Here is a 22,108-nt window from a genome sequence, read left to right on the forward strand (position 1 = left end):
ACCTCCTTTAAATACCCTAGGATTGGGCGTGCAAGTGAAGAATACTACTTTACAATCAACTCTATGCAAGGTTTATAGAGATGTAGATGCTAAAGGTCTAAATTTAGCTCTAGACGAGCTTTACACTAAATTTGGTCACTTGAGCCAATACACAATAACCACAATAATATTATTTTCAATAATCTTATCATAGTGAAGGAAAATACCTTCCTTCGATTCTTCTCTTCTCTCCAAACAAAATAGGCATCAATCATTCTTGTCTCTTGCATCCCCATTCCTTAATTATTCTTTCCTTTCAGCAAATCGCACGTACGGGTTCCAAGATGCTTGAAGTCCTATTGTACGGTCGTGGAGCAACATGACCATTGATTTCTCTCTATAAATAATGTAAATTATCATTTTTTTTCTATCCAAGAAGAAGGCATTTCAAGAAACTAATTCCTAATCCCATAAAAAAAAAAAAAAAAAAAAAAAAAAAAAAAACTAATTCCTAAGACAGGTCTGACAATAGCAACATGGACGGTATGTTTTCTCATCCTGTTGTTTTCTTTCTTATTTTGTTTCATTTTCAATATATATATATATTTTTTTTTTACTGTCAATATTTTTAAAACTACATCGTTATTGTGATTTTTTATTGCCCACTTTGGAAATCTTTGATGGCATATGCTTAAAATGTATGAAGAGGATTCTCCAAAAAAAAAAAAAAAAAAGTGTATGAAGGGAACTTCAAATTTCCGAAATTGAGTTCTTGACCCTCAAAGATAAGGAAAAAAAAAAAAAAAAAAAAAGGAGTGCGCGATATTAAAAAATGTTATTTTTATACATAAATATTTTAATATCCGGAGTTGTTTTAATTTCTCAACTACGCTTTCAAAAGATTAAAGTATTAAAATAACGGTGATTTCTTGAATATATACTTCGAGCTAAAGTGGGCATATAGAATGGAAAAGTATCATCATATTATTAAGATGGAAATTATAGGGTATTTTTTTTTTTTCTTTCTGTATTTGTTTTTGTGTCAGTCTCTTCCCATCTATGTTACAGATTATTGTTTACTACCATTTGGGAAATTAATGGAAGGCTTGCCACAGCCGTACAAGAACATAAACATTTGACAAAATTACAAATTATATCTTTTCAGTTTGTTGAGTTGTCAAATTTGGCTCATAAGTTTTGTTTTTGTAACTTTAGTCCCTAGTTCACAATTGTTACTTACGTTGATCCTTCTGTCCAGCTCTATTTTGCATTAAAATAGGTAGTTTTGACTTCTTTTTTTCCCAATTTTCTATACAAGAAATTTTACTTACATTTTTTTAATTTAAAAAATACAAGAAATTTTATAAATATCTCTCTCTCTCTCTCTCTCTCTCTGTAAGTTTCTTTTTGTAATTTTATTTCAACAGAAAAATCCACCTCCCCAAGCTGCCAGAAACCTCCACCACATGTACCCAACCTGACTCATTGATAAGAGGTTGACTACTAATTTTACACCCATGTTTACAACTATCCTATATAGCAGTCTGTGACCGGTTGTTTGTCAATTTTACTTGAACCCACCAATTTTTATTTTTTTTAACTACTAACACTCATCCACATTAGATAGTTGTAAAAATAAGTGCGAAATGGTTGTGATCTTAAAGTTTTTCCTTTAATTAATACAACTATGTGTTTTGTCTATTTTCATTCGTTGGCCCCGGTGACCAAGAATTACAAAGACAGAGTCATATACTTGCACTCATATGTGGATGAAAGCTTGATATCCTGGAGGCCAAATCCCAATTCCCATCTTATCTAAAGTACTTCGAATTCTTTTCTGATCATTTAGAAAATGGTTGGAACCGTCTTTCCTCCCTTTTATAGAGAATAAATATGGTACAATTGAATTTAGGACTCTCACTCCAACGGCAACAGCCTTAGATGATTCAGCTCATTGTATTTGGGGAAGTATCCTTTAAACACGAGAGTTAATTTTATATACCAAGTCTCAAGAACTCCGGGGTGGAGATTTATGTCCTTGCCGTGGTTACCAGCCTAATAAATAAAAACTTAAAGTTGTTTGGTGATAAATTTTAACATTTAACTATATTTATGATAGTTTGACTTGGCTCTTATTGGATTAGTTCATACCAGCATTCGTTTGGGAATTGTTGAAAAAAAAATTAGTTTTTTACTTTTTGACTCTTTTTTTTAATAAACTACTTCAGCTTTAAGTTTTTTGTAAGTCATTTAACATAAATGTTACCAAAATAATAAACTAGGTACAAATAAACTACCGTAAATAAGCAATTCCCAAACTTACGCTCTTTTTTGTAATTCGATTCTTGGTGGAAGAGTTATTTACTTATATGGCATTTACTAATGAAGTTACAGCCATGTCCGTGGTAGTTTAGGCTTTATGCCTACTTTTCTGAGGTAGTTAGGGGATGTTTGGTGAATTATCTTTCATTGATCTTTCTGTTGTCCCCTGTATATTGAATTTCATGCTTTGATCTTCTTACACTTCCACAGACAATGTTAATGAGTTTTATAAGCTCTTAGAGAATATCTCTAAATCTCTTGAAGAAATGGAAGAAGTATTCAAATCTGCCTCTTCCTCTTCTAATGCCGCAACAGAGTCCCTCGCAGATATTAAAGGTTTCTTCAATATGTCGGTTGATGTTGTTCTTTTGAATGAGGATTTCTTATCCAAGTTCAGAAAAGCTGCTGCACTCTTGGTTGACAAAACCAGTATCCTTGGACAGGACAGGTGTAACCGTTTAAAGAAATTCAATAGTGAGATCGGTAGGGAAGTTGATCGTTTAAACACTGCAGTTGGAAAAGAGAAACAGAGAGCTGAACTTAAAAAAAAACGAAGTGTACATGTTGGAACTCTAGAGAGTTACAGGAGTGCATTTCAACCCAAACGAGATGAGATGCGAAAGATGGTTTCCGAACATAAAGAACTGAAGAAGAAACTTCTAGATTATGAAATGCATATGATAAAGGAGATGCCCTCTTTCCAAAATGTGTATTCTCAAAACAAAAGTAGCATTGACACAGAGATCAGTGGTTTTCAAGAGAATGAACAGCTTTTACAAAAAGAAAGCCAAGAAATTGACAAACTTCGTCAAGAACCTTCACTTGATTGGAGTGGTCTGATTAAAGCATTTTATAATTAACTTTTCACGCTTTGTTTTCAGCTTATCACTCGTATAACTAATTTCTTAATTACTATTGAAAGACCTCTACTACTATTATTCTTAAAATATTAGTTGGCTTGTATAATAAGTTTTACTACCAAGGATCTCTTATGTTGTGGATCCATTTTATTCATACTTGGCTTGTAATGTTTCAAATATACTCCATATTTATCAATTTAAGATGTTAATTCCTATTGATATACATCAACTTGTATGCATTTCCATTAGATACTTTACAAATCAAGTTTGGTCCTTCCAAATTAGGAGATCATTTTTCAAAATAAGGGTTTTTAGTACCACATGGAAGGATTACTTTCCATACCAAGTCCCCAGTTTTTTTAAAGAAGAAATATATCAATTTCATTAAATCAAAGAGGCCAAATCGGTCTAAACAATATAAAGAATATCTAGTGGCACATCTTCCACCCAAACAAGTAAATTGGGTGATGTGATTGTTCTTCTTACAAGAGAATGTGCTCTTGTGTTCTCTTGACATGAACATGGGAAAAATTAATATAAGAAAAATGAGAAACTTGAAGTTTTACATCGTGAATTAAATGCCCATGCAAAGTAAATGATGGTTTAGAGCTTCTCTTTAAAAATAATATTTGAGTCACCCTTAACAATTGCTTCTCTGACACCCATTTCTAAAGTGAACTTAACAGCTCTTCTTGCTGCCATTGCTTCAACTTGTGTTACTATAGCAGGAGGAGGGATTTGCTAAGTTAGGGAAGCAATTACCAAGCCCTTAGAGTTTCAAATCACTACCCCTATCCCTATAGAATTTAAGATTTAGGGTTATGACTTCGGCCTCATCTAAATTAATTATCCAATTCAACCATCATAGCACTTTTAAAATCCATATGACCTAAGTGTTAGGAAATTATCTCAAAATCCAATGGTGACTTAAGTTGAATTTGGTTGGAGTGATTATTGGAGGGATGGAAAATGGGGGAGAGAAAATGGTATATTTGGTCGTTTGGTTGAGAGGGAAAAGAGGTGAGATTTTGGTGGGGTCAAGAGCAAGGTTATCGATTCCGTACCGTACAGGCTGATACAGCCGGAATATACCGTACCGGCCAGCAATTCGATACGCTCGACCCCCCTGTTTCGTACCGGAAAAAATACCGGCCGTACCGGCGAAATCCGGCTGTACCGGCCGGTAATTGGATACCGGACCGAAACATGAAATATACCTTTTTTTTTCTTTCTTTTAGTTGATGCTAAAGTTTAAAACTATGAATTATTTGTTCTTAATTGAAGTAATGTTTTATGGTGAACATAAATTTTTGAGGTATTGTTTTATGGTAAATAAAGATTTTGTGTGTGTATGTGTGTGTGTGTGTGTGTGTGTGTGTATATATACATATATTAAATATATAAAATAGTGGTAAACCCGAAACGGTACACCGGTATTGACCAGTATTCGAAATATATCGTACCGGTGGCCAAACCGGTACGGCCTCCGGAACGGTATTGACATCCTTGGTCAAGAGCACCAAAAATCAATTTTCCCATTTGAAGAGAAAACTTGAGAAATTTTGGTCTCTTTTGCTTCAGTCTTTACAATTATATTTTTATCCTCACTTACAATGTTCAACACTTCAACTGCTACATCTGTCCTTTGATTTGTTTTGTTTTCTTCTGTCCTTCTTATCATCTTTTGCTGGATTTTTTTTTTTTTTTAATTTTTTAACGTTACATTTCTATCATCGATCATACAATAACATTCACTGCTTGTATATTCATGTTTTATGCTATTCCTTTTCAATTAGCAAAGGTCCATAATTTTTTCCCCCAACATGGAAGCACTTATTGGACGATTCCATTTAATTTTTATTAAACAAAATATAATAAATTTAATTACAAAGAAAAAAAGTAAAATAATGTGTAATGTGTTAATTTTTTTAAGATGTCATTTTATTAATTTTAATTGATAATAAGTAATATTTAATAAGTATAAATAAATTATTTCATATATATTATGTAGTAAGGATAAAAAAGTAAATTTATGTAAACTACATCTTCCATTCTCTCACTTTTCTCCTCAAGCAAATAAACTAGTTTTCATCACTCCACTTTTCCACCTCCTAACCAAACTCAAATAAGAGAAACTAAAATCTTTTATATCCTCCCACTTTTCCATCCCTCAACCAACTGGACTCTTATGACCTGTTTGGATAGAGAGGGGAAGGAGGGGGAATGAAGGAGAGTAGAGTAGAGTTGACTAAAAATAAGCTAATTTTGTACTAAATCTACTCTACTCTACTCTACTTCCCCTCCCTCCCCCTAAATCCAAATGGATCATTAGTGTGGAAATCAAGGAAAATTTGTAGGGTTTTGATTAATGTTGCGAAGTGAAAAATAAAAAAATAAAAATAATAAAAATAAATAAAAGAAGAAGAAGAAGAAGAAGAAAGGTGTTGCTATAGTGTGAGCACAGTGAGAATAACAATTGTGTGTTGAACGCAAAGAAAAGCAAGAGGTTTTACTAAAAGTTTTAGTTGATTTTCTTAATTCACACAATACTAGGTTGGGACCCAACAAATGGTTATTGAACTTTTATTCCTCTAACTATTTGAGCAAACCTCTCATTCGTGGCTATTTTACAGTAACCATCCTTCCATTCGCTCCCGGTAACTCCCTTTTTTAACGAGTGAACTCTAAAATGATGAGAGATGTGCTTATAAGACTTGAGGTGTTATTGTCTTAGAGAATGATAGCTTGAATGAATATGTGCCCCATTTATTTTTAATTTTTAGATCCGAGATCTTAGTTAACTCTTCTCGTTTACGTTTTGACTCATGGGCTATTTCTCACCTTGTGTACCACCAATGCCTCAAGCTCAATTTCTTTCAAAAGAGGGTTTTGAATAAAATGTGTACTTGAAACGTAGGTGAATCACTACATGATTTACATATTTAAAATTCATGCCCCATTTGTAAAATAGGCCCATCATTTCTTAGCATTTTTTTTCTTTTAAAAAAAATTATTTGTGCTAATGTTAAAATTGAACCATGGCATTTAGAGCCCTATAGACACATCATGAATATATGTTAGGGTCATACTTTCTATGTATTGACTTATCCTTTAACAAAGTGCACTTTACTTATAATTGGGTAGATCTAAGTTGGATTTAATGTATCAATAGGTATGTGAAGTTTACCTTACAAGTGGTATCATTGAAGACATGAAGATTGAACCAAAAAACAAGTGAAGAAAAGATGATTTAGTGAAGCTCGACACTAGTCTCGACGCCAGCTCGACACTAGTATCTATCGAGACTTAATGAAGGATTCTAGACACAAGATCGAAACCTTTCAATCTATCGAGCTAGGCAATTTCATAATTCTTAGATCTGAATTTCGGCCCACGATAACTTGAATTGCTAGTGTTTCTTTCACTAAACCTCTAGACCATATAAAAGTTTTATTTTAAAGTCATCAAAGACACAGAGACTCAATCAGAGAACTCATACACTCTGTAAGAAGCTATTGCGTTTTTGTGTGCTTTAGGGTTTTGTAACCAAATTCTTTTAGATCTTCAATGTGCTTTGGAGTGAAGAACTTTGCATCCAACAACAATTAATCAGTTGTATAGAGTTAGTAACGTATTGGGAACCGTGCAATGGAAGTAAAAGTCCCTAAAAGATCAAGTCCAATTAGAGATTGGAGTAAAAGTTCAAATGTAAGTTGTTATTTTGGGATAGTCCAAGATAGTGGTAAGATTCCTTATACTTGTAACTGCATGTTCTTGATTAGTGGATTTTTGGGTAAGGAGTGGTGACATGAAATTTACCTGGTGGGGTTTTTGCATTGCATGATATTTTCCCCATTCGTCAACAAATCACAGTGTCAATTTAATTTATGTTGCACTTAGTTTATTTGGTGATTTGTTAGTGCCTCCATGATTTACATGTAATTTAACTTAATTAATCAACTTGAGCAATTGAATTAATTAATCGAGGTCAATCAATAACCCAACAATATGAGTCACTAAAGAGGCTTGATTGGATATGAGAACAGCTTAGTAAAAACAAAATTTTTTATCTAAGCTAACAACTTGCTTGACTAAGTTTCCATCTGTTAAAAGATCAAATTGTGATGCTTTGAAGAAAATGAAAGGAAATAAAGAAGAAACAGCAATGTCGTTTAATGATGTTGGGCAAATGACAGAGTTAAGCTTAATACCAAAAATAGTTACAGAGTTTGACCACGTGTCCTAATGTAATTAGTTCTAGTTTGTTAGTGATGGTAGTTAGTTAGAATTTTTGGCACCATTTCTTTTTCCTCTTTTGCCTTGCTCTGCGTTGGTGTATAATACCAAACTTGAAAATTTGTCTAATACCAAACTTGCTGGTAATAATAGATCTATTTATGTTCCTCTTAAGCCTAAAGATGAGAAAGTTTATATTCCTCCTTTTTAGAGGAATCAGAAACGAAAGGCTTATTTTGCTAGGTTAGACAAAGGTAAAAGTTTTGATATAGATGCTGAAGTTTTTAAACCTGTGTCTAAACCTACTACTAAATTGTAGAAGAAATATGTGTTTGTGCCTACTTGCCACCTTTGTGGTGTTGTTGGTCACATTAGACCAAATTATTGTTTGTTGAGGCAAGAACCAAAGCCTATGACTAGAAACCTCTCTAAGAATACTGATGTTCCTAAATTTGTTCTTGTTTGTCACTTTTGTGGTGTCTGTGGTCACATTCATCCTAACTATCATAAATTGAAATTTAAACAATCTGTGTTTTTAGGGGTCTAAACAAACAAACAATTTGTGATGATATATCTTCTACTACAAGTCCAGATAAATTGTTTCATATACTTTTGAAAAATTTAAGCTTGTTGGCTTGTGAAAGGAAATTGTAAGATTTAGGTCTCTCTTAGAAGAAGTGTGCAATCCCTTAAATACACTTTGTTTCTCAAGGTTTTTCATCTACAAAGCCAAAGACGCGTGTTGTATGGTGGAGAAAAGATTTTCTAAGATGAGTGTTGTTTACTTGTCCCTGATTTAATCCTTTCAATTATTTGTGGACATGTTTTCTTTCAGTTTTTGGTTGTTTTATTTCTTAGGTTATTTTTTTATTCAAAAACAAAATCCCAAAACATTGAAAATTTTCAAAAAGACAAAAATATTTTATTCTGTGTTTTGTTTTATTTTTCTTGAGGATTACATGAATTATAATGTCTCTCTCTTGACTTAGAACGTGCTTGACATTGTGGGAAAATGTAGAAAGTGTGTGTTCCTTAACTAAGTGCATGAGATATCTCTAATTTTGTATGATTATGTACTAGTTTGTACATGTAATCATGGGTTAATTAAGAAATTAATATTTCTTATTTGTGTATCCTTTATGGCTTAGTTGAGCACTGTTTTTGAATTACATGTTGTCAAGAATTGCTTTTGCATTTTGTTTATTTAGCATCAGGTGTACTTTTTGGTTGTGATCAAAATAAAAATTTGAAAATCCAAAAATTATTTTTTTGTATGCACATCACTTAGTGTGTGATTAAGTTTGGCCAATGAAATTTGCATTCATGACTGTGTACCTTGCTTAGATTTGATGAGCTACTTTTTGCACTTTGCTAGTTTGTGCTATTTAGTACTTAATTGTGTGAGTTGTTTATAGTCTTTAAACAAATGATCTTGATTTTGATGTCACACTCTTTTGATTGTAAGGACTAGAAAATCCTAGAAGAAAGGCATAAGTAATCATCTCACCACTATTACTCGCCAATCATGAACATCTGTGCACAAATCATAAAAGCTATGCTCGGTAAGGTGTAACACTTGTACAACAAGATAAAATGAGGTGTTATTTTTTATAAATAAATAAAATTGAATTCAGGGTATTTTCTTTTCTACCTCCTATATGCCCATGCATGATATTTTTTATTGTGCTAAAAAAAAAAAATCAAAGTGGTTTTACATGATTGCAAGCTTGTTTTCTAGGAGATGTGAGAGTTATATGATGTAATTCTTTAGGTTATAATCACTTTCAAACCAATGTGATTGATGATGTAGAAAATTTGTTTGATTACTATCTACAATTCACCTTTTCTGTACTTTGTACACTTACTAGTTGCACACACTACATGCAAATTGATGCTAAATACTATATATAAGATTGTGTATGTTGTCTAATCTAGCTATCTTTGATTGCATATGAATTGATATGTAAATGCAAATTTTTGTTTTGGTTGGGAATTTTGAATAAAAATGAGATTTTCACGTTTTAGAAGTTTAAATTTTGTGATTTTAACTTCTTGATTGGTTTTGATATTTTCATCTAAGTGGTATCATGTTTTTAAAACTTTTCTGGATCATGTTCATATACATTGTGTCTTAAAAACTACTTTTTAAGTTGTTTTTCTGCATAAAATTTCCAAATTTTTAAGTTTTAAAATTTTTCACTGCTTTGACCGATCGAAGTTTTCCCTTAACTGATCGAAATTATGAGCTTTTGTGTTCAAAACTCTTTGCCTGACTCAATCAATGCTTGATCGATGTTCGACCGATCAAAATTGGAAAATTTTCAGTTTTTAGTTTCTTGACCGATTAGTGTTTTCATGCATTGTTTGTGATAGGTTCACATGCATTACACATATAGATTAGGACATGCATTACATTGTTTCCTTTATCTATCCTGCATTTTTGCAGTCATATCTCTCATAGATTGGTTTCATAAGCAACACGCATACACTTTGCTAAATTGGATACTCAGCTTGATTTAAAAATTAATTGATTAAGTTTTGAGCTCTGTAGATTTTAGTATATGCTATTTTTCTTGATGTGTGAACTGCTAAAAATTGGAAATATGTTTTTGAAATTTATGGTGGATAATAAATGTGCAAATATTTTCTCTACTTTTGAGTATGATTTGAATTCAAATTACCTTGATACATGAAAACACATTGCATGTGGAATTTTTATATCATTGAGATCTATATTGTATTTTGTATAATCTTAATTGATTGTGCCTGAAGTGTTTGCATGCATTTGTTTATGGATCACATAGTGTCAAGATTGCATATATTGAAAGAGAGAATATTTGTATTCATGTGCATCCTTACTTTTTTTTTGTTTTTTAAAGTTTGGTATGTGCTTATTTATTTTTCCTACCTCCTACATTTTTCCCAAAGCTATTTTTCCCAAAACTTGTTTTGTTTTTCCTATTTTTATAGGGGGAGAAAGCTAGTTTTAAAACCTGTGCTATTCATAAGGAGAGTTATTGCTCTTCATAGGGGGAGTTGCCTTTATTTTCTATAGAACTTAATTCTTTTGTGTTGCCTTTATTTTCATAGGAGGAGTTGCCTTTATTTTCTATAGAGTTTAATTCTCTATTTTCTCTTGACTTCTGTTGCATATTTGTTATTTATCTATCTTTATTTCCACACATGCGTTGATGTGCTCTTTTGAGTGTTTCAAGAAAGACAAATACATTTCAATCAAGATCTTTTGCCTCGTCTAGCAACTTTTAGGTTTGAAGTCTTAGATTGAAATTTGTGATGTATTTGAGCATTTTATTGTAATTGAGTTGTTCTTGTATTTGAGCATTTCATTATGTATGTAAGTTTTGTCATGAATTTCCAAAGGGGGAGATTGTTAGATTCTAAAAGTTTAGAATAATTGGAAAATCATGAACACAAATTTGTCTAGATATAGATCTTAGAGTCTATAGAATATATTAGACAATGCTCAAGTTGATACAAGTTAAGTTTCAAGAACATACAAGTTGCAGGTTCAAGAAAACAAAACTTGCCAGGCTTGATCGATCGAGAAGACAGTTTGATCGATCGAACTGTGTTTCCGCAAATTTTAATTTCAGCCCATCAACCTATTAAGCCTATTAAGTGATTAGGGTTTCAAATCTATTTCACTAAGTATTTAGAGGAAACTCTAAGGCACGTTTTGAAGAGACTTTAAAGCTTCTCTTTTGAGATCTAAAAGGTGTTGTGCCTTTTCCACTAAAAGGCACTATCGAAAATCATTCTCATACCATTAGAACTGGTAGATCTAAAGTTGCTGCTACAAGATCAACTATTGATGATGATCAAAAGTTTTGAGTGAGATCTCAAAGTCACAAACGTGAGTGTTTGTGCTCAACAAATTTAGATAGAAGAGTCCGTAAATTCGGAGCTGCGTGTGGTCATATAAGTAAGTATTACAAGAGGTAACTTTAAATTTAGGGAAAAATCTACAGTAAAACTTCCTTTCTATATAGTGAATTTGTTGCCTTGAGGATTATTTAGATTAAATTCTCCTCATGTTTTTTTATCTTAAAACTGAACGGTTTTATTGGTTTTCTTAGGTTATCATATCACATGTCTTCTTTATTATTCCTCTATATGTGATATAATTGTTTGTGTTTAACCTAAATCTGAATAATAAATCTAAGTAACAACTTGATTAATTAATTAGGTTAAACAATCTAAGTTTTCAGGGGGTCTAAATACACTAACAAGAAGATCATTGACAAATTATAGTGTGTTTTTGGGTGATTCTTTGGTGTCATGTAGATCAAATAAGCAAGGAGTAGTGTCTAGATCATCAACTAAGGCAGAATACATGGCCATGACTACTGTGGCATGTGAAATAACTCGCGTACTGCAATTGATCAAAGATTTGAAGATTGATCATCCTAAAACTACTATGCTCTTTTGTGATAACCAGGCTACTCTACACATTGCAGCAAACCCTGTCTTTCACAAAGAACTAAGCACGTTGAAGTGGATTGCCATCTAGTGAAAGATAAAATTTTAGAGGGTGCTATCAAGACCTTTCATGTTGCCAGCAATTCACAAGTTGCAGATATTTTCACCAAAGCTTTGGGAGTTCCAACTTTTACAAGATTAGTAGGGAAATTGGGTTTAATAGATATTTTCGTTCCAAAGCCTTTGAAGCCCTCAAGTTCTTGTTTATCATTGCAAGTCACAGAACCTGAGGTTCAGGACTTGAGGGGGAGTGTTAAGAGATCAAATCTTGATGCTTTGAAGAAAAGGAAAGGAAATAAAGAAGAAACGGCAATGTTGTTTAATGATAATGGGCAGACGACAGAGTTAAACTTAACGAAGTCACAAGATCAACACATGCAGAAGCTAATACTAGAAATAGTTAAAGAGTTTGACCACGTATCCTGATGTAATTGGTTCGGGTTTATTTGTGATAGTAGTTAGAATTTTTGGCGCCATTTCTGTTTCCTCTTTTGCCTTGCTCTACGTAGGTGTATGTATAGCAGAGTGGGAGATATTTATTTTTGTACCCTTCTCATTTTTCTTTCAATTTAATAAGAAGAATCCCATTCTATTTAGAGAGCTTGCTTTTTAACACCATCAAAAGGTTCTGTGATAACAAAATTTAAAAGTCTATTAAGCTCGCCTGATAGCAAAATTCCCGCTGTTTGCAGGTTGTACTCTTCATCTAACTTGGTCGTCTTTGACTCAATGTAATTACAATCGAAAGGAATTTCGAATACATGGAAATTTACTATTAAAAATTTGACTCGAGAATTAACGAACAGTAAATCATCCTAACAAGGACTATACTAAGTTTTATCATAGTTTCTTTTATGTATCCTTAAAGAAAATCCAATCCTCAGATTCTCTCCTCTTCTCTCCCATCAAAATAAGCATAAATCTTTTCGTTCTTTTTGGTTTTTTTTTACTGCATCTTGATCCCTTCTCTATTCTTTCCTTCCAAACTGTTAGAAATACAGAATAATTGTATTGTATTTCATAAATAAAAGAATATACATCACTGCCTTTATATAGGAGGTATATGTGTGCAGTACAAGCAGAATGTAGTACAAGTACAAGTGTGCTATACAAGTAACCTAATTGGGCCTAAAGCCCATAACATAATATACATTAACAGCCCCCCTCAAACTCAAGGTGGATGTGAGACCAACTTGAGGTTGTCAACCAAATCACGAGTGCGTCCCTTAGGAAGTGACTTGGTGAAGATATCTGCAAGTTGATCTTTGGAGGAGACGGAGAAAAGCTTAAGAGCACCATGGACAAGATGATAACGGATAAAATGACAATCAATCTCGATGTGTTTAGTCCGTTCATGAAAGACATCATTATGAGCAATATGAATGGCACTCTGGTTGTCACAATAAAGGGGAGTAGCAGAGGAGGTGGACACACCCAAATCCTTAAGGAGCCATCGTAACCAAAGGAGCTCAGATGTGGTATCAGCAAGAGCACGATACTCTGCTTCAGTACTGGAGCGGGCCACAAAAGTTTGTTTCTTACTTCGCCAAGAAATCAAAGAAGAACCAAGGAGAAAACAGTAACCTGTAGTAGACCTGCGATCAGTAGGATCTCCTGCCCAATCAGCATCAGAGAATGCACGGAGTACAAGAGGAGACTGAGCTGAGTAGAAAAGGCCATGAAAGAGGGTGCCCTTCAAGTATCGAAGAATGCGCAGAACAGCAGCATAGTGAGTTGATCGTGGAGCAGACAGATACTGGCTCACCTGATGAACAGCATAGGAGATGTCTGGACGAGTAACTGTGAGATAAACTAGGCTGCCAACCAATCGTCTGTAAAGAGAGGGATTAGACAATGGTTTCCCCCCTGAGGGAGTCAGATGCGCATTAAGCTCAACTGAAGTGTCAACAGTCTTGCTATCAGTGAGTCCAGCTCGAGACAAGAGTTCAGAAGCATATTTAGCTTGAGTAAGATAAAGTCCATCAGTAGAATGAGTGATTTCAAGACCCAAGAAGTAGCTGAGATGTCCAAGATCTTTCATCTCAAATTGCTGACTGAGAAAATTCTTGAGTTCTTGAATGCCACTGAGGTCATCACCAGTTATGATCATATCATCCACATACAGGAGAAGTAAAATAGTGCCTTTGTCAGTGCGACGAAGAAATAAGGCAGAATCATAATGACTGGCCATGTAACCCAAATGAGAGATGGTGGAGCTGAATTTGGCAAACCAAGCTCGTGGAGCTTGTTTAAGGCCATAAAGTGCACGTCGAAGGTAACAAACCTTATTTGAGTCAACAGAGAGACCAGGAGGAGGTTGCATATAAACTTCTTCATGTAAATCCCCATTAAGGAATGCATTTTTGACATCCATTTGAAAAAGATCCCATTTACGGGCAGCAGCAACAGCTAAGAGGGCACGGACAGATGAGATACGAGCAACTGGAGCAAAGGTCTCTTCATAATCAATCCCATACTCCTGTGTAAAACCTTTTGCAACAAGACGAGCTTTGTAGCGCTCAATGGACCCATCAGAGCGAGTCTTAATCTTGTAGATCCACTTACAACCAACCACAGATTTCCCGGGAGGGAGTGTCACCAAATCCCAAGTATGGTTTTTAGATAATGCATCAAGTTCCTCTTTCATTGCAATCTGCCATAAAGGGTCAGTGGAAGCCTCACGATAGGTGTGAGGCTCATGTAATGTAGCAAGAGCAGTGTAACAATGATAGTCAAGTAAATGTGTAGGAATAGATCTTACTCGAGTTGAGTGACGAGGTGGAATGTCTTGTGCAAGATCTTCAGGCGGAGCAGGAGCAGGGGACCCAAGCTCAGGGTTGGGGTTGGGTAGCTCGTCTTCAACCTGTTCATCTTCCACCTGTTCATTAAATGGTGAACTAGGAAAGGGATCAGTGATATCTGGTGGTTGGACAGAGAAGTCTACAAGAGAATCAGGAGCAACTACAGGAGGATCAGGAGCAGCTACAGAAGGAATATGTGCCTCATCTGGAAAAAGATCTAAAACAGAGAAGGAAGATAGGGAGGCACGAAAGTGAGAGAGCTCGACAAAGAGGCGATGTTCCCAAAAGACAACATTGCGGGAAACACGAAGACGATGAGAGACAGGGTCATAACACCGATACCCCTTTTGAGTTTCGCCATAGCCAAGAAAACAACAAAGCCTTGACCGAGGCTCAAGTTTGTTATGCTCATGTGGCTGAAGAAGAACGAAACAAGCAGAACCAAAGGAGCGAAGGTGGTGATAGTCTGGAGATGACCCAAAAAGGCGCTCATATGGAGTTTGATTTTGGATAACCGGACTCGGAATGCGATTAATAGTATGAACAGCATGAAGAGCAGCTTCGCCCCAAAAAGGAGCAGTAACTTTGGCAGAGAGAAAAAGAGCACGAACAGTGTCAAGAATATGACGAAGTTTCCGTTCGGCTCTACCATTTTGCTGAGAGGTACCTGGACAAGTTAGTTGATGAACAGTGCCATAGGAATGCAAAACAGCTTGGAAAGCATATTGAGTATATTCAAGAGCATTATCAGATCGAAAAATTTTGATGCGTTTGGAAAATTGAGTTTCAACCATTTTTGCAAAATTAGAATATACTTGCAATAATTCAGAACGATGTTTCATATTAAAAATCCAGCTATAGCGAGAGTAATCATCAACAAAGACAACAAAATATCGAGACCCACCAATACTAGAGACAGAAGAAGGGCCCCAAACATCAGAATGAATAAGGTCAAAGATATCAGTGGATATTGATTCACTAGTATTGAAGGGCAAAGCTGGTTGTTTTCCTAATTGGCACGAAACACAATCAAAATTTTTTGTAGACACTGAACCTAACAAACCTCTAGAAGCTAATTGTTGTACCCGAGAGGAGGATGCATGACCAAGTCGAGCATGCCAAAGTGCAAGGGAAGGAATTGAAGAAGCTGTAGCAGCTGCAGCAACAAAAACAGGAGCAACAAGTGGAAGACGAAGGTTGTCCACGGGAAACATACGCCCAACTCTGGGACCAGTCCCAAGCTCCTGTCCCGTCCTCGGATCCTGCACAATACACCCAGAATAATCAAAGATAATGCGATAACCCAACTCAGCTAATTGTCCAACAGAAAATAAATTATAAGAAAGGTCAGGAATATTAAAGACTCCAGGAACCGAGAGATTGGAGGTCACAACGGAACCTATATTATGACCAGACATTGTGGAACCATTTGCTGTGTGAATATTAAGAGGGTGCGGTGCAGGTTTAAGGTCAGAAAATAAGGACGAGTGAGGTGTCATGTGATTGCAACAAGCAGAATCCATAAGCCAAGAGGTAGGAGACATACCAGATAAAGCTGAGAGAGAAGAGGAATAAGATGCATTACCAACCGTACGAATGACATTGGCGATGATATTTATAAGGTCATCTCTGGAAATGGTGAAAGTGGATCCAGAAGACTGAGACTTTGCAGAGACGGGAGCCATAGGTTGGACACTCTCAGTGTTAGCAACAGTAGCAGCAGAAATGGAAACAGCTGATTTGTTGCGTTGATAGCAACTCTCAATATTATGGCCAAAACGTTTTCAAAAATTGCAAAAACGTTTGTTGGATTGTCGGCGACAATTGTTGCAAGAGGTAGAAGACTTGTCCTTATTCTTCATTTTGAAGCAAAATATGCAAAAATGGAGCGCAAAAATGAAATCTACGCGAAAAACTGGGTAAGGAGGACCCGGACTGCAAAAAGTCAACGGTCAACGGTCAACCTGGTCAAAGTCAACGGTCAACCTGGAGAAAGTCAACGGTCAACGATCAGCAGATGACATCACAGGATGACGTGGCGATGACGTCAGCAGATCAGTGGATGCTGACGCAGCTAGGGCTGACGTGGCACAGGTGATGACGTCAGCGGACAGATCCGGCGCGTGGAAGCGCGTGACAGAGACAGGCCGCGCGTGGAGGCGCGTGGCTGCGCGTGGAGGCGCGTGGCTGTGACGCCGAGAATTCTGGCGGCGCGTGGGGGCGCGTGGGAGGTCCGATGAAGACGAAATTTCACAGAACGGCAGATCGGGGAGACTACTTTCCAATGATGCTCTCTGTGGTCTGATCGGAGAAGCGGAAGCAGTGGTGGTGGCAAGGCAGTGGTCTTTGATTTACTGGAGTCGCGGTGAAGGCAGCGGTGCTGCTCACAAAAACGGCTACAGAGGACACCCAAGAAGACAAGACTGCTTAAGAGCGGCACACCAAAGGATCAGAGCAGTGGCTCTGATACCATGTTAGAAATACAGAATAATTGTATTGTATTTCATAAATAAAAGAATATACATCACTGCCTTTATATAGGAGGCATATGTGTGCAGTACAAGCAGAATGTAGTACAAGTACAAGTGTGCTATACAAGTAACCTAATTGGGCCTAAAGCCCATAACATAATATACATTAACACAAACAATCACACGTACGGTTACGTGTGTAAAGTGCTTTGGCATATTGATGCCCCTCTATAAATAACGCAAACTACCAATGGTTTTGCATAAAGAGGATTTCGACAAACCAAAATCTGAAGTCATGGGATCCAAGTCTAGCGAGGGATTCGGTATGTTCTTTTTCCCTCTTGGCTCTTGGCTCTTGAAGGTTCTTTGACACTGATATTTTGTATCTTATTTATTTTATTTCAATGTTCATAAAAATAGATATATGCATTCTAATATCCTTTACTTGCTAGCGGACATTCAACTAGTTTGAAAAAGAAAACCCTTCAAACATCTCTCATATATTTTTTTTTATTGAATGTGAATTTTAAAAATCTAACATTTAGATTGCATTTTCTTTATGTTTTTAGTATGCATATCAAATTTTGTTCAAATCGGATTTTTTTTTTTATGCATAATTTTATACCACAAAAACTTGAAATTTAAACATTTGATTGTTGACAAAATTATTGATCTTTGATTTTCTTGAAATTTTATAAGTATGAAGGACATAATAAAAACATGTAATTCAACATTTACATTTTCAAAATTCACATTCAATAAAAATATATAAGAAAAGTTTGAAGGTTTCCTTCCAACTAAAACTTTTTTCCTTTTCTAGCCTACTTCAGCTTGGAACTTTTGACAGCATAGGTCCAAAGGTAAGAAAAAAAGTCCAAATTTCCAAAACTCACCCCAAACCCATGAAACAAATGCAAAGTTCGTAGGGTTTATTTTATTTTATTTTTTTTGGTGGAATTTCCTAACTCCTCTTCTAAGAGAATAATCAAATAGAATATATAACTCTTATTTCTTGAATCTTTTGCAGCGGACATCACAATGAAAGAATATATTCATATAGTACCAAACCTCAGTTATACACCTATACATTAACATAAACATTTTGCTTTTTTTAAGGGAAGCCTCATCACAGCTATAATTTAACATAATATTTTTTTAATCGAAACTTCCTTTTGAAAACAATAATTTGAAATAGAATTCTAGACAAATTACATTTTAATTATATCCTATTTTTTAGGGGTGATTTCAAATTAAACCTTACAATTTCAAAACTTTTGGACTTGAAGTTTAAGATTGTTAGAAATTAAACACTAATTTCATTAGATACAATGCAAATCCTATACTTTTAAAATCGTATCAATTTAAACCCCAAATCAACCCAAAAATCAAATTGATATAAATTTAAATCCCAGAATTTAATTTGAAACAAAAGAAACTATAACCTTTAATTTGTAACAATCTTAATTACTAGGAAGCATGAACACAAACATGGACATGGGTATGGATACAAGTATGACACAATAATCCAAACAATTTCTGAAAAATTATAACATGACACATTAGGTATGACTCGAGTACAACACCAATACGACATGAGTACGATACATCAAATGAAGTGTCTATGCTTTCTAAATCTTAAACCCTCAATGTTATTAATTTTTTAAAATTATTTTCTCTAAACTTGTATATGTTAAGATGGGTTTATTAGTGGAAACTTGTTAAACGGATTAAAAAAGGTCTCTGGAAAAGTTTAATGCACTAGTGTGATAGGGAAAAGTTTTAGTTTTATCACCGTATTTGGATGGATTCATTGTGCTTTCAAGGCTCTTTTTTGTTTAGTGCCTTGATTTCCCCCCCTATTGTATGCATAGTTACACCAATTATCTATTAGCAAAAAAAATAGCTACATTTTTTATTATAGAATATATAACTAAAATTAAAAGTTTAGATTTCCAAAAGTTACACTTAGCCCCCTCTCAAAAATTAAGTTAATTCAAAAAGAGAGAAAAAAAAAATTAATGGCAAATAACCCACACGTATGGCATCCCTCCATGCAATAGAAAAAAAAAGGTTAATAAATACCTAAAATAAAATGTTTCTATCATAATATAGATGTCAACCTCTTTAAAAAGTGTTGTCAACTTCAACCTATGGCTAATACGACAAAAGATTTTATCAGTTAAACTAACTAAAACTCACTACTTTTGTTATATTTTGTTAATAATTCTAAAGTACTAAACATTCAATCTTCTTTTTCACATGTATATATAAAAAATTTTCTTTTGATACTTTGTCCCCCAATATTTTCTAGATTGTATCTAAATATTCCTAATGTTTTGCAGCAATCACAAGAACAGCAAGACATTTTCGTCCAACTCATTTCTTACTTAAAATACAATCATACTCTTTATTGTGCGAGACTGGGGTGGAAAAATACGAGTCTGGTGTTTTTGAAGCTGGGGGGCACAAATGGTGGACTCTAATGCTTTACTCTCAATATTTTTTGTTCAATTAAAAATTTAAAATACAAATGTTTGCCTCATCATCGTCTACTCAATCTTCTTTTGCAGGAGGTTGTCTCTCTATCCAAAAGGAAACAAGAAAATGAATGGGACTGATCACATCTCCCTTTATTTGTCAATAGTTAATACAGAAAAGTATTCTCTTGGTTGGGAGGTTTATGCCACCTTCAAATTGTTCGTGTTTGATCAGATACGGGACAAGTTCTTGACCATTCAAGGTTTGATCGTTCATGATTTATATATATACATAACTTGCTCATGTACAATATTACTATTTTTATAATTTTATTTTCAAGATAAACAAGGGTCATGTTAATGAGTTCTTCAGCCCTCAAGGGATTATAAGTTTTTTTTTATTATAATTGATCAATTGTTTTTGGGGAGTCACACGCATTAGTTAGTTAGAGAAGTATTTGTATATTTGATTTTGTTGCTTTCCAATGCAATGGGGCTCATTAATTCTCTCCTTAACCTATGCGCAAATACACCTGTTAAAAAAAGCCTAAAAACAATTTTACTATTATAATAAATTTTATAACCATTTTCATAATTGGTTCATGTTAACGGGTTTTCTTAGGATAATTGTTAATAAACCATATTAAGAAAGTTTTTTAACACCGCTTTAATGGAAAATATAAAAAACTGTTAGAAAAATTAATTACTTCATCATTTTGCCACAAAATGATTCTAAAAATAATTCCTAAACCAATACCCTTAGGATATTCGTTAACATTTTCCTTCATAATTTGTTGAAGTAATAAATTGTGATTAGTGTAACATTACTTACACGTGTACCACCATTGACATCACATTTATTGTACATGAATCACAAAATGACACCACAACAATTGGAAAAATTGTTGGGAAATTTGTTATACTTATTAATAGACTTATGGTTTGTTATATATCTTGTAGATGCTGAAGGGACGATTAGAAGATTCCATGACATTAAGATGGAATGGGGCTTTGACAAATTTCTCCCTCTTGATTCTTTCAATGATCTTCCTAATGGATACCTTGTCAATGATTGTTGTGTATTTGGTGCTGAGGTTTTTGTTCATGAACGTAGTGCCAAACGAGACTATCTGTCCATGATAAAAGAACCTTCTAACCGAATTATGACTTGGAAGATTGAAAACTATTCAACACAACAAGATAAAGTACCCATTTATTCCCGCATATACGTTGTTGGAGATTTAAAATGGTATTGTTTATTTATTTTTATTTTTTTATACCATAGTATTCATTCCCGATGATTACTCTTTTTTTTTTTTTTTTTTTTTGGAGAAAAAACCCGATGATTACTCTTAATCATTAGACCAAGTCACCAATTTGGTGTATGCGGGTTTGAACTCCTAATCTCCTATTAGACGATAAGAAACTTTTTTAATTAAACTGCCTAAAAACTTACTGCACTTTTATTGTCATAAAAACGAAAGCTACCATTGCAAAATTTATCAAATATTATTTCTAACTCTTTTGATTGAATCTAGGAAACTACTGGTTTATCCCAAGGGAATTCATGACGGAGCAAACAAAGCCATTTCCGTCTTCCTCTACTCAGTTGATTGTGTTACACCAGACCTCAAAATTTTTGCAGAATTCAAGCTGCGGATAAAGGACCAAATCAACCATAAACATGCAGAAGAAAAATGTAAATGAATTATTTTTACATTTTTATCTTCTTTCTCTTGGGGAGAGAGAGAGGGGGGGGGGGGGGGGGGGGGGGTTGTCACTGCGTGTGTACTATATATGCTTTTTGTTCTCTTTTATTTGCTTTCCTCTAGTTTAAGCTTTTTTTAACAAATTTCTTACAGCTAAATACTGGTTCTCTGCCGCATTTAGCGACTGGGGTTTTTCGCAACTTTTGCTTCGAAAAGATCTTGAAGATACATCCAAGGGGTTTCTTGTTGATGATACCTTGATTGTAGAAGCAGAAATTATGGTTATGTCTATTGCAAAGTAGTTCTCGATATTTATCTCGGAGTTGCACTTGGGAAGACTAGAGAAGTATGATTGTCGCAGTTGTAAAGATGTCAATGTTAAGATACTTCAAATTTACAATGGTTATTTTAGAAGCGCATACTGTATATATATATTATGAATGATCAATTTAATACACTCTATCTACAGTATTAAGGAAAAAAAAGCAGCATTATCATTCTAGTCCCTATTGAGTGTGAATGTATAGGTTAGAGTTCAATTGGTCTCTACTATAATTCTTTTACGATATTACATATTACACTGTTTAACAAATTTTTAAACCCAATATTCCATTGTACTCACTTTTGGAATATATCGTTGGGTTTACTTTATGCCTAGATTTATTTTTTCTATATATATATATATACATTGTTTTGGCCCTTTTGGGTGGGGCTTAAATCTATTCATAAATAGAGGTTTGAAAAAATAAAAAT

At 34.4% G+C, this 22,108-nt stretch overlaps 2 protein-coding genes across 2 annotated transcripts; both read left to right on the forward strand.

Annotated features, from left to right (window-relative positions):
• The first annotated feature begins 458 nt into the window (after positions 1–458).
• On the forward strand, positions 459–3,187 carry LOC126723136 (uncharacterized). The gene is made up of 2 exons (XM_050426426.1): positions 459–522; positions 2,512–3,187. Exons 1-2 carry the CDS (start codon positions 516–518, stop codon positions 3,159–3,161), a joined length of 657 nt encoding a protein of 218 aa, XP_050282383.1. The 5' UTR covers positions 459–515; the 3' UTR covers positions 3,162–3,187.
• A 14,232-nt stretch (positions 3,188–17,419) lies between these two features.
• Positions 17,420–21,857, forward strand: LOC126722254 (ubiquitin C-terminal hydrolase 12-like). Its single transcript, XM_050425412.1, has 6 exons — positions 17,420–17,492; positions 19,512–19,641; positions 19,740–19,909; positions 20,607–20,895; positions 21,185–21,345; positions 21,509–21,857. Exons 1-6 carry the CDS (start codon positions 17,420–17,422, stop codon positions 21,655–21,657), a joined length of 972 nt encoding a protein of 323 aa, XP_050281369.1. The 3' UTR covers positions 21,658–21,857.
• The last annotated feature ends 251 nt before the right edge of the window (positions 21,858–22,108 follow it).

The sequence above is a fragment of the Quercus robur genome, chromosome 4 (assembly GCF_932294415.1).
Source record: "Quercus robur chromosome 4, dhQueRobu3.1, whole genome shotgun sequence".
NCBI classification, from domain to species: domain Eukaryota; kingdom Viridiplantae; phylum Streptophyta; class Magnoliopsida; order Fagales; family Fagaceae; genus Quercus; species Quercus robur.